The sequence below is a fragment of the Mixophyes fleayi genome, chromosome 9 (assembly GCF_038048845.1).
Source record: "Mixophyes fleayi isolate aMixFle1 chromosome 9, aMixFle1.hap1, whole genome shotgun sequence".
In the NCBI taxonomy this organism is placed as follows: domain Eukaryota; kingdom Metazoa; phylum Chordata; class Amphibia; order Anura; family Limnodynastidae; genus Mixophyes; species Mixophyes fleayi.
In genome coordinates, this window is record NC_134410.1 from 101,339,984 (window position 1) to 101,353,100 (window position 13,117).

The following is a 13,117-nucleotide window of genomic DNA, read 5'->3' on the forward strand; positions in this document are numbered from 1 at the left end:
GCTTATGTAAGCGAGTGATGCGTGGTTTAGTTTTATGGAGCAATAGGAGGTGTGATTTAACACATGTAAAACTAATCAAACCTAAACACAAGTAAAACAGGAGTGTATGAAATAAAATAAGTACTTTTCAAGAGGGGACTTCCTAGAGTTTTATGTATAACCAAAAGTTCATAGTTCTGTAACATTAAACGTATGTAAGGGATTTGGAGACACTAGAGCACTGCAAAATCAATTGTTGCTATTTTTATGTGTAATATATATATATATATATATATATTACACATAAAAATAGCAACAATATATATACACACATATATGTACAGATGTACACACACACTATATATATATATATATATATATAAATATATAAATTTATATATATATATATATATATATATATATATATATATATATGTATATATATATATATATATAGATATAGATATATATAGATAAGCACACATATATGTGTATATATGTACACGCGCACATATATATATATATGTATATATATAAATTAGGAACTTTTGCTTAAAAAAGGCAAAGAACAAGTTAAGATTAAGAAATTACTTTACTAATTTGTAATTGTCTAAATGCATATATTATCCCTAGACCTATGCCTTTAATGGAGAGCATTTCATGTCACGACAGCTGTGGAAATTTATTTTAATCGTAAGACTAGGTAAAATATGTGTGTCTAACGTGGGCTACTAATGAAATGATTATTGGGTGTAGATGGTATGTAACACCTTGGTTATTTAACTTTAAAAAGCTTACATTTTGCAAATACCCCAATTCTATAGGAAGATGGACAAAGTAAAAAATCACATGATGTTCCCCTTAAAGATTAAAAAGGAAAACAAAAAAAAGGGAAGTTTACAGACTGAAAACTTGCAGAGTCACTCAATTGACATGCCAAACCATTAAACCTCCATCAAACGTGGCAGAGTTAATTACAAGTCATAGTGTAAGAATGACAGCTTGGCAGCAATGATACTGCATTATGTCTGCCACTGTGGGAACAGATATAATTAACTCATTAAATAGCCTCTGATAAGGTCATGCATAATGTATAGGAGTATTTGTGTATAATATTAATATTATGTGAGCCGAGAGAAAAGTCTAGATTCCTTGGAGTGACCTTGAGACGGTTTTACTGGAGATGATGATGTAGAATGTTGTCCTCTATTATTGGAAGATTACTAGCATTCTGTAACTGGAGTCTTATTGATGGAACCACTAAGGTTACCTTTGCACTTGTTTAACACTCACCAACAGGTTAGACGTTAAAGTTTTTTTCAGTGAGTTAATAATATTTGGATATTGTAACAATTATAGTCATAAAAAGTGATTGTGTCTAACCTAATAATAAATATATCTTCCCAGAGTACAGTATTAAAAGCATAGGAAAATTAATGCATATATTTGAAAAATCAATTAATGTATACACAAAGCTTGGTTAAATGTTTATTTTACTTTGCATTATAGGAGTATTTTCATTTCATACATTAGAAAGTGTGTTCAATGCATTATATATGTATATATTTTACTATTTAAAATAGCTAATCCTGAATCTTTTTATTTTCTTTCTTTATACAATTATTTTCTCTAGAAAGAAAAATCCCAAGTTGTCCAGCATTTATACAATCTTTTGCAGTCACATGATTAAAGCCACTGACGCCTGGACATGAAATGCTCTGCAAGAGATATGCAAAGAAATGTACTGCTAACACTTTAAACATCCTCTATAAAGTTAAAGCAGAATCTGTGAACAGTACAGACTGCATGTGTTATCATAGAGGATCATAAGGAAGCATTTGCTATAGGCGTAAGTTGTACTGCAGCTTGGCAGATCTATGTTTGTTTCTGATGCCCAATCAAGTTAGGAAAAAGTGCAAAGAGAACTCTGTTTTTCTCATTTTCTCCTAACCTGATTGAGCGAAGGACGTGATCTGAAATCTGCCAATCTGGTATAAAATGTAAACCTTTCATATATAATATACATAGTGGGAAGAGTTAGTGGGATCCGTGGATGGATATAAAGATCACAGACTTATCTCAAGTGATGGGTTATGAGTGTGACTGATTTTAACATTATATATAGATTCAGCACACTAATTTGAAAGGAAATGTAAATATGAATTCTTAATTAGTTTTTCAGACATTACAGCATGATCAATTTCTACCAAGGCACAATGGTGTGTTCCTGTGCTTCCCTCTAACATAAAACACTGAATGCAGCACAGGTTACTGTAGTTAGGGAATTAGTGGGGTCATGTTGACTTGTACGTAAATTGTGCGTTCAGCATTTAATACGCTTTATTATTTTCTTTTTACTTATTAGTTCCTAAACTAGTCCCTTGTGCGCATGCTCAGAAGTAAAAAAGCGTATTATACTTTGAAAACGCAATTTACGTACAACTTAACAGAACCCCCATACTGGGCAACATGGGAGAAGAGTATTGTGTCCTGGTGAACTTGGTCAGGGCCTGGCATAATTCTTTTCACCCACCCTTGTCTGAGCAGAAACCAACAACTGTTTGCAAGTGGCTGTTCATGTAAATTAAGCAATGGTGGTCCCATGATGGTGGCTGAACATCAGGTCAGATGCAGGAGATAAGGGATGCTATGGAAAGATATAAGTTCTATTTTTTTTTCAGAAAGAAAGAAAATATATAGTTTCATATGAACATCATAGAGCTAAACTGCAATAAATTCAGCTATCAAAAGTGAAAAGAATATTTTTTTGTGGGAAATCCAGGGTTACAAACAGTGCACATTTAAAAGGACAGATTTTCAGAAACTGGCTTACACTGCAATAAATGTACATTTTCAAATCAACCACCCATCTCTTAAATTAACAAATATCACTGAACCAGAGTCATGTCCCAAGCTAAAATAAGAAGTGGAAGAATAGTGGACTTCCCCAGAGCAGATGTTAGTTAATTCATTATATGCATAGGTGTATGCCATGGATAGTCAACCTTTTTCTGCCACATAATTTGGCCACTCAGTGCAGTGACAGGTTGTGTTAGAGATACAGAAGGGAAGTATCAGTCTTATCTAGTAAACCTTCAGGTAACATAATTTTGGGAATGATTCTCTTGTGGTAAATGAATCATTTTTAGTCCTACACTCAGACAAGTTACATAAATGACACTATATATGGTTGTGATAACGAATATTCCTACAAATTCACCAAATATTGATCAAAAACAAATTGTACAAATCCCACACTAATCATCCACCAGCATGGAGAGAGTTTTCCAAGTCTATGCAAATATAGTACATATTAACAACAGGTTGACATCGACTTACACATGCGTTTGCACGCATGCAGCAATACTGTTAGGTATGTGGAGGTGTGCGTTCTTTGCACTTCAATTATTATTAGAACAGACGCAAGTTCACATTGACTCATAATATTGCGTTCTTTTGTTTCCATTTTTCAACAGTAATATTTTTCCACATCAGATTTATATCAGAGTTCTCAATAACTTTGTACAATATACCCATAAACTATGTTGGTTTTGAGATAATATATATTATATATATATATATATATATATATATATATATATATATATATACACACACACACACTACAAATTATTCTCCTGAGTTTACAAACTGCTATCAATTTGTGATATTCGAGATTTTCCCTAGACTTTGTTTTTATGCATTGTATATACACCTCGTTCTTCAGGTTTCGATGTGCAAATTGTGCGAGATTGGAAGTATAGTCACTCAACCCCCGTGGACGTTGAAAGTAAAATAGTAATTGTACGATCCCACAACCATCTCTAGGGGGAGCAAGAGAGCTGCAATTGCAGTCATATAGAGACAGGCATCACCAGGAAAACATTTATACAATTGTCCCTTCGGGTAGCCTTTAAACAGCAGAAGCACAAATGTTTCCTTCAAACACGTTTATTAATAAATAAATAAATATATTAAAAAAAAAAGTTAAACGCGTTTAACTTTGTGTAACGCGTGCTTATTACAGAGCCGTTGCAATACACGAACAAGGCTGGAAAAATAACGTATGAAAAATATACTAGGTATTTGCAATACATTGCTTAGAAGTAATCTCTAGCAATTACAAATTTAAGTGTAATTTTTAATTTACCATAGCGCACATTTTTATCTAAGAATTACTATTTAACGTATGCATAAATATATTGAAATCCATTCTTTCTGCAAAGTTGTGCGTCATTTAACTCTACTGCGTTTTCCTCTCTTTAGACTTTTACTTTCCTAATATCTCTGGTTTGCCTGAGTTTTAACTACATTTATTATGACTATATATTTTTTTTACTACGTTTATAATTATCATGAGTCCCTGGGAGGTTAAAAAGTATAATTACAGAGTGTTGGGTTTCCGATCTAAATAATCCTTGTGTAATTATCGATTTATAATGGGAATTTGGAAAAACACATATAGCGGGTTTTTTTATTCCCAGTAGATAAACATCTCTGTGTTTAGATTAGAACATGTTATATTGCTATTTTTTTTTTTTAAAAAAAAGAAGATAGACAGGCAGATAGACAGATAGATAGACAGATAGAAAGATAGATAGATAGATAGATAGATAGATAGATAGATAGATAGATAGATAGATAATCGTTGTTGTTTACTTTTATAATTGGTAAAGGTATTATTTGTTGTAAATAGGTAAAGATCAGTTGTATTTCGTAGGATGAATACCTTGGTTGAATCGGTTTATTTTTTTAAAAAAAAAAAATGGGTTTTAAGCAAATCTCTGACATAGGTACTTACACTGGACATAGTAAATTTTAAAGGTGTACAAAAAAACTTTTATACTGCAGTAAAGCTTTCTTTATACAGTCCGAAATGAATCCTTATTTATAAACCATATTTCCGCCCCATATCATCATTGAAAATGCCTTTAATGAAATCATTGTAACCATGTGTAGTCCGGAGCCTTGGAAGGCTGGAGTGAAGAATGCCCTTTCATACCACCGTATGACAGAAAGGATCACTCAGTTGAATGCTTCACAATGTTACCAGTGCCAGGATGGTGATTTAAGATACAATCATAAACAAACGACATCCTACATTTAGGCACAGATTTGGGAATAGTACTACTAGAAGCCCAGTCCCATGGACTAACTACTCAGGACCTCATTTCCTATTACATTAAACCCACCATTGTCTTCAATAAAAGGGCCGCTCACAATAGTCAGAGAGAGCTTAATCCATCACAATACAGAGTACACTCACAAAAAAACCTTCACCATAGATTCTTTATTTCCCTAAGAATTAAGTCCTCATGTAAGTATTCAGCTTCAGCATTCACCCCACAGACTAAACTCCAGAGGGTATAAATCTGCCTATTCTTAATCGATAATTCCTAAGTAAACAACTAAAATAGTTATTCAACCGTATAATAAATTAAAAAAAAAAAATATCATAGCATTATTTTCACTTTGCTGGCGATCTACTACTTTTATGCTGCACTTGAGATACATAATAAATGAGTTAGTTACATATTATTTTACACTTTGACATTGACACAGTTCTCACTGGGAGGAAATCCTGAAACCTCTTTCACATGCGCACTATTAAATATATATCACTTAGAATATTCACAATCACCTCATTAATTGGTGTGTTCGTATTATGATTACTAAGGAGGTGGAGGAGGGGGTTAACATTAAGAGTGTTGTTTCCCAGAATATATCCACATTCCTGCTCATAAAGAAGCCCAGACAGGTCTTACACACCCTTTATATTCCAGAGACACTTCAGTGCCCTAATTTTAGAGAGAGAGCCCGGTATGAATAAAAGATCCCATCTGTGGGAGGTGTTAGCACAATCCACAGAGGGAGTATATGCCTCTGTATACTTTACAGGTGCTTCTGTATGGAACTGTACCCTAGGCATTGATTTACTGACCTAAAAAAGCCCATCAAACTCCCATCCTACAAGTGAGGGGGGAAATTATTATCACATAGGCACTTTAAAAGAGAAAGAGAGAGAGGGGAGTGGAGTGGTTTTGAAGTCCCAGTTCCCTTCTGAGCTATTTTCTGCTTGTCAAGATCCATCCACGTCCAAACTGCCCCAACTAAATCTTGTAGACTCTGCACAGTTACTGGGGCACAATGGCAACTATTTACCGCCATAACAATGAACAGAGAACTAAACAGGATTAATAAGGTAGTTGTGTAGTGGGGTAAGGGGGGAGATTCTAAATCGTTAACCCCTTTGGTGCCAAATGGAGCAGAAATATAATTCTTGAAGGTCTCTGACAGAAACATAGCTTGAGATGGGACATTTTGAAATAAGTAATTATATTAGAGTAACTTTGGATAACACAATTCTGGTGCCCCAGTGCTGGGCACATTGCAAAGTAAAACTTTGCTAAGTGTTTTCTCCTCCAAAATATCCTTTTGACCTTAAAATTGTGCCAATTGTTCCTAAATAATTTACCGCCATTGATCTATCGTACATTTCTAACGGACCCATACCATTGATAAAGCAGCGAATTAATGCACTATAATTATCCCAACACAAAACAGAAAAAGTAATTATTACAATTCAGTAGGAGTAAATCCTTTACGTTTTCTGAAAAAGGAAGGATGTTAATTAAACCTTTATAAATTGGAATAATTTAATATTACACATCGGTGATATCCAAATTTATTAATGAAATTCTTAATAGTACTGAGTAATATTTTAAATCTATGTAATTCTCTTTTGTTTTGTTTGTTTATTACATGCTAAATATTCAAACTAAGCGGCAAGTATGTTTCTACAGCAAGAGGAAATCACTCAACTATAAATTAAATCATGGCGAAATCATCTTAAATCAAGCCTATATAGATATAATTTGTGAGCACTACCTATTTTGTATATGGTGGTATTAAGAGCGAAATAGTCGAAATTAAATCAGTACAACTGAATAAGTATCTGCGCTATTTCCGTTAACTCTTTACGAGCCAGTCAGCACCGTTGCAGCTTACTGTTTAGTATTTATTAAAACTTTTTTTTTAGAAATGTACTTGTTCATCATTTTAGTTATGTATCTCTTAAAATACCTAATCACAGAAGACATCACATAGAAGCTCTCTACGAGTTAGTTAAATGTTATTTCAACTCACGGGCTATTCACTCATATAGAATAATAGAATTATTAAGCACATAGTTTCTTACAAAGGGGCTGGTAGGAATTATACGACAGCTTCCCTGCCTTCCCCTCTAAAATAAGTTGGTTGCCCCTTTATGAGGTGCAGCTAGGTGATCTATAAAGCAGACGCTTGAATTGTGTTACTGATGGTAATTATTAAAACAAATACTGTCAGGAAAGCCGCAATCACAGCCTATTTTTGTTATTTATTGAATGCTTCTGTGCTGACTGTAACCTGATGCAGGAGCTTTCTGCAAATCACATCTGATTAACAAACACTCCACTCAGACCTGTCACCTTGAACACCTGTTTAACCCCTTCCCTGCCGGGCACACTACAGTTTTAATAACAAATCATTCTCACATATGGTAAAATAGGCAAATGTCAAAGAGAATATATATATATATATATATATATATATATATATACATAGATAGGTATATAGATGTAGTTATATGGGTATAGATATTAATGCAGTGAATGTGTGTGTATGTGATAGAGAGTCAGACAGACATATATGAGCACATTTTCTTCTACAATAATACTGAGCAGAGATTATTTGCTGCTGAGATCCGTCAAGAAGCCTCTATCCTCCTCCACCTGATTACCATTCACTGCATTTATACCTGAAGTGAGCAAATGCTAAGGTTCTGGCTGCTGCAATTACCAGCTTGACGGCACTTGGTGCAAATAATTATACCCAGCTAGGCTATTATTATCAGTTGAGATTTAATAAACGGAAGCTGTTTTGTGTAATCAAGAAGAAAACACCGCATTAGGAATAAATGAGCGTGCTTCTGCTGCTTACCTGCATTGTAGGCTGCCAGATCTGCCCCAGGGCCCGGGCTCTTCCTTTTCCTAGGTCTCCCTTTCTGCACAGTCCCCACGCCGTTGTAATAAGGCAGCCCTAAGGACGCAGCCCCCGACCCCAGTCCTGAACCCTTCCCTGATGTCACATCCGAGTGATTGAAATGGACTTGATATTCCCCCTGTATCAAAGTCTCAAAGTGGAGCCTGCAGTAGACCAAGTTGTCCTTCATCCCAAAATGGTCCCCAGTGGTCAGCATTTTGTTGCACGTGTTACAGGTAAAGCAGTTGAGGTGGTATACTAGGTCCCTTGCTCTCATGACCATCTCAGAGGCAGAGATTCCCAAGTGACATCTGGCACATCTCTGGACAGAAAACCTCCTATAATTGTAGAACAAGTTCACAGTTAGCCAATTAACTAAGGACATAACTTCCACTCTTACCATACTTCTCATCCTCATACTTTTATGTATTTATAGAAACCTTAGGGCTCTCTGACCCTTATCATTTTCACTTGTTGTATCCCAGACTTTTACAGGTAGTTTCTTTGTTTGGCTAATGGACACTGGGGTATAAGAAGGTAAAGTAACTTGTCAAGGTCAAACTAATAAAATCGAACAATATTGTATCCTAACCTATCTTGGTATCACAAAGGATCTCCCCAAACAATGAAACCAATTGTTAATATGTGAGGGAATTGGAATTTGCTAAATATAAACTATACTTTTTTTTTTTTTTTTTTTTAAAAAGGATATCTTCAATTGTCTGTGTATTTTTTTTTTATTTAATTATAAACATGTAATAATGTGGAAGTCCTATTTGTTATATAAATGTCCATTCTATCTATATGCAAAAAGGGGTGATAATAATAAATAAAAAAAAATCCACCATTCTAATTAACCCTTCATCTGCCTCTCATAAGAACTGACTGCAAAATATTAATATATTTCCCAGGAAACCTCAAACCCTTCTGTTAACCGTAAATATGACGACTTTTAAAATAAAATACATTTTAGGTTTGTGTGAAAATCAGAAATTTCGAATTTTATTAGCCAATAGTAGAATATTGTTTTAAGGATTTACGGTGTGAAATTGTTATGCTTTTGCAGTCTTCTGGTCTGAGATATTATTATAACAGAAATCTATATATTATCACAACCTGGTGTGATTTTAAAATTTTACCAGTTGTATAGTTGTTGCTTTTAATATTATAATGTTGAAGGCTCGTATTATAAAATAGAGTTAAAATAACTTTGTGGCATCTGTAAAATCACCTTCCTTTTAAAATGTCTTTTTTTTTTTTTCTCACGGAACAATTTTTGAAGCCCCTTTTTGTGCAAATCTTGAAACAAAATTTCACATTCTAATATCAGAAAGTTCTGATCCATTTGTTATGACCCTGTTCTAGCAAATATTACATATGACCTCCAACAGGAGACTGGTTTGACCAGTTACTTGTTTAGTACAAAGTCTTAAATGTTTTTTTGTAAATTATACAGAATTCCTTGTGCAGTTCACCATTTATGTATGTGTGGCAGAGCAGGGCATGGGGGCGGGGGCACTGGTACCTGTAATAGTCCTCTTTGCAATAGATGCTGCCATCTTTGCTGAAGCAGGTAAGCTCAGACTCCAGGTTTAATTTACACTCACAGCACTTCAGGCATCGCATGTGCCACTGTTTGTCCACTGCCAGGAGGTAATATCGGTCCGAGATCTTCCCTCCACAGCCGGCACACAGAGCAGCCCTGTCACTGCTGATGGAGGGCATCGTCTGAAAGAGACACACAGACATCATCAGCATAAACACCTATATACAGACTTCTCATCTCTAGCCCAAGGAGCTTGCTATCGAAAAACAAATTGAACTGTAGATATTTCGTTGACAAATAGCCAGCAATAACTGATCAATGCATATTGTACCACCTCCTTTTACAATCTAATATAGTTAATAATTATATAAAGCGGCTCAGGGCACCCTAGTTTTTCCATGCAGGTGTCCAGCTATAAAAGTGTGGGTGAGGGAGAAATTTGCTCAAGCGTTTGGTTTGTTTTAAGCAACGTCAGGAAATGTGGACCATTTATTTTAGTGATAAATATTATATTTTGCGTCTCGCTTTTGCCGAGTTCCGATCAAATCACTTACTATTTTTCTTTTTACTTAGTATAAAATGCTAATTTTGCATCTAGTTGAATCCAGGGACAGATGATTGATTGGTATTGCATGGTAATCGATTTGATTGCCTTATAATAATCAAACAGCAGTACCAAGCAAGGTTATGCTAAAAGTTTGATTTTGGCCTTGTCTGCTTACCACAGTGACTTGTTTCCACAATAAAAGGAAATGTAACAGCTCTGTAGCTACAAACATGTTACAATTAGGCCTTATTTTCTTAACAAGTCAGGTTACTAATTTACAGTATTCAATCCTTCACAATTTACAGTACGATATCTACTATGCGTAAAGAACAGAAGTCAAATTAAATGTAACATATCTTAAGCGATCAGCACCACTAAATAGTGAAATAATAATTACATACAATGAAAGTCGCTCTAGACTGGAGATAGCTAATCGGCTAATCTAATGAATTACTGATTTATTGTGCTTGTCCCAGCTTTAGACGCATTTATGTAATTCTAACATTTTTAAATCAGACACAACAGCCCAGAAAAGTAGTGTTGAAAACGCACGCCCTGTACACATATACGAGCAATATAAATATGTCACGTTAATAGAGTACACGGCACGAGCAGCATGCGTATAATGCACGTCTTATAAATTGAATTGCAGACAATTAACGTTACATTTCAGACTGCAGATAGGTATTGTAAAATTACGTGACGTTTTTTTTTTTTTTGCAAATACTATATGGAGACAGGTAAATGTAATTTAATGCAAATGGAAAAGGAAAAGCTCAAATATTTAACCAATATTGCGAATCTTTTGTCTTCAAGTTAAAACAATTTGCTTTTATCAAGGCTTCCAATTATTAATATATTTATACGATAGATGAGCTTAATTTTTGTTATGTCCACATGAGAAATAGTATACTTAAAAGAAACTGTATATAAAAATGAAAGAACATCCTAAACTCACATCATGTGAGCTGGTAATCCAGGCTACGGACCTACGTTATAAAGAAAGAAGGTTGACTATTTAGACTGTATAATAAAATCTAACACTTCTTTATAAAATAACTTATTATTGAACCTTCCGGTTCTGCTATATTTATGTTTCAAAAAAGCGTAAGTTTATTGTTCAAAAAAAACCCATAAAACATCAGGAAAGGGTTTCATTGATTATTATTGTTTAAAAATCCGATTTTGAAATATGCATTGAAATATTAGTGTCATTTGATATTTGTTGATAAATGTTTGAGCTGGTTCGTAACGAATAGGAGATGACTGTTGACTACAGATGAAGTGGACTTTATACTACAATAACACATGTACTTTTGAAAGGCACAATCACAAATTATCATGCAATATTTCGGTTGTAATTCTGGTATCACACTCCTTTTGCAGATACATAACAAATAAATTATACACTATGCAATACCTTGCAATTAAAATGAAAGGCACACATAAACAAAGCGACTCGGAACCTGGTTTGCCAGTATGTAAACACATATAAGGATAGTTATTATTGTCACAATGCTTTGGTTTGTCTGGCCTTTGTTTTTCTGTTATTTTATATAATAGTACCCTCCAGCCCGAGGCCTTTGCCACCCGGGATTTGAACCCATGGCCTCTGCCTACCGTTTCAGTCTCCCCTCTGTCTATGGCAGAGCTGATGGCTGAGGCTTCAGTTTTGGATCTTCTGTCCATTTCGTCGATGACCCCATGCATCTCCCCCCCTGACAGACTGTGGAAAAGCATCTCTGGAGCGTGGAAGGAACACGCGTGGGAATCTTTGCAGATGCTGCGATAGCTGGGACCTACTTCCATAAACTGGAGTCCTAAGCCATGCATTGAATGTCCACCCAACGGAGCAGGCTATGTCCTGGGATTGTCCTTGTCTAGCGAATGAAACCAAAGACCACAGGTGACAAAAATCAAAACAAGTCAAAGTCCCAAGCTGTCCTTTCTCAGGAATGTCATGTGATGTTCCCAGGAAATGAAGCAGGATTATAAATCTAACCTACTGGACATTTCTGCTGATCCTCAGGTGGTCTCTGGGGCTGCAGAAAACCTCATGTACTCAGATGCAGAACTGTCCTAAGTGCTGAGAGGTTAAAAATGTATGTGAATTCTGAACAGCAATGACAGAATGAAAGAGATGCAAAATGAAGCAATTAGGCATCTAGGCCCTTTCCATAGGTGGAACGCAGAAGGGACAGGATCCAGTCATCTGGAACATCGTTGATTATTTTCTCCAAAAAGGAGAGAAAGTTAGTATGCAACGTAAACGGTTCGTCAAACGCTGCTGTCAGAAAGCAGAATGGAACAGAAACCAAAGTCTAATTTATTTATCACAAAAATCCTGGCTTCTAAATTCCCCCAAATAAACTTGAGATTGGTTTGGGTCCTGTAGATCTTCTATGGACCGTTGTTGTGTTAAGTTTTGCTCCTGCAGGCAGGGCTGTGTGTGAGTAATGGGGGAGGAGGGTCTTCTGCATGGACTTGGTGTAATCCCTTAAAGTGAGAAGCGCTCTTCTTTATTCCTGCTCTGCAGTCCTCCGTGCAGTGAGCACTGCACCTTTTCTACAGGGCCCCTGACGTCAGTCCATGCCTGCCCTCCATTGGCTGCAGCCTACCACTGGCTGCTTATTTTAGAACGGTGTGTATTGGGTGGGGGATAGAGCAGTTTGCTTGCAGTGGAGGGTCTTACTACTCTCCCCTTTTAAAATGCCACCCTGTCCCCTAATGTCACAGGAGATATGAGCAGGACAACTTTGGGGACTTGCCTCTTCCATCCGTATAACATTGATAAATAACCCATTCTCTGCTAACGTAACATTACAAGGAAATGTAAACTGGATTCACATTTTCCTCTAATCAACTTTACATGTAATAGATCACACAAATACCTAAGATGTCTTTGTGCTTCCTGCACTCAGCCTTTGGCTAAACATAAATATTTTTATTTATAATACACTAAACTGAATATAATGTTCACATTTTTTTAATCTAAAAAAATAAACGTTATTAGTATAATATCC

The 13,117-nt window shown here is 35.4% G+C and overlaps 1 protein-coding gene across 1 annotated transcript in view; it reads right to left on the bottom strand.

The window, feature by feature from the left end:
- The window catches only part of LHX2 (LIM homeobox 2), a 26,481-nt gene extending 14,397 nt beyond the window's left edge, over positions 1 to 12,084 (bottom strand). Inside the window, exons 1-3 of the mRNA XM_075184724.1 lie at positions 11,715 to 12,084; positions 9,527 to 9,729; positions 7,960 to 8,339 (exon numbers count right to left, since the gene is read on the bottom strand). Of these exons, the coding sequence (XP_075040825.1) occupies positions 7,960 to 8,339; positions 9,527 to 9,729; positions 11,715 to 11,927 (796 nt within the window). The 5' untranslated portion in view covers positions 11,928 to 12,084. The remainder of the gene's footprint in view (positions 1 to 7,959; positions 8,340 to 9,526; positions 9,730 to 11,714) is intronic.
- Positions 12,085 to 13,117: the final 1,033 nt, after the last annotated feature.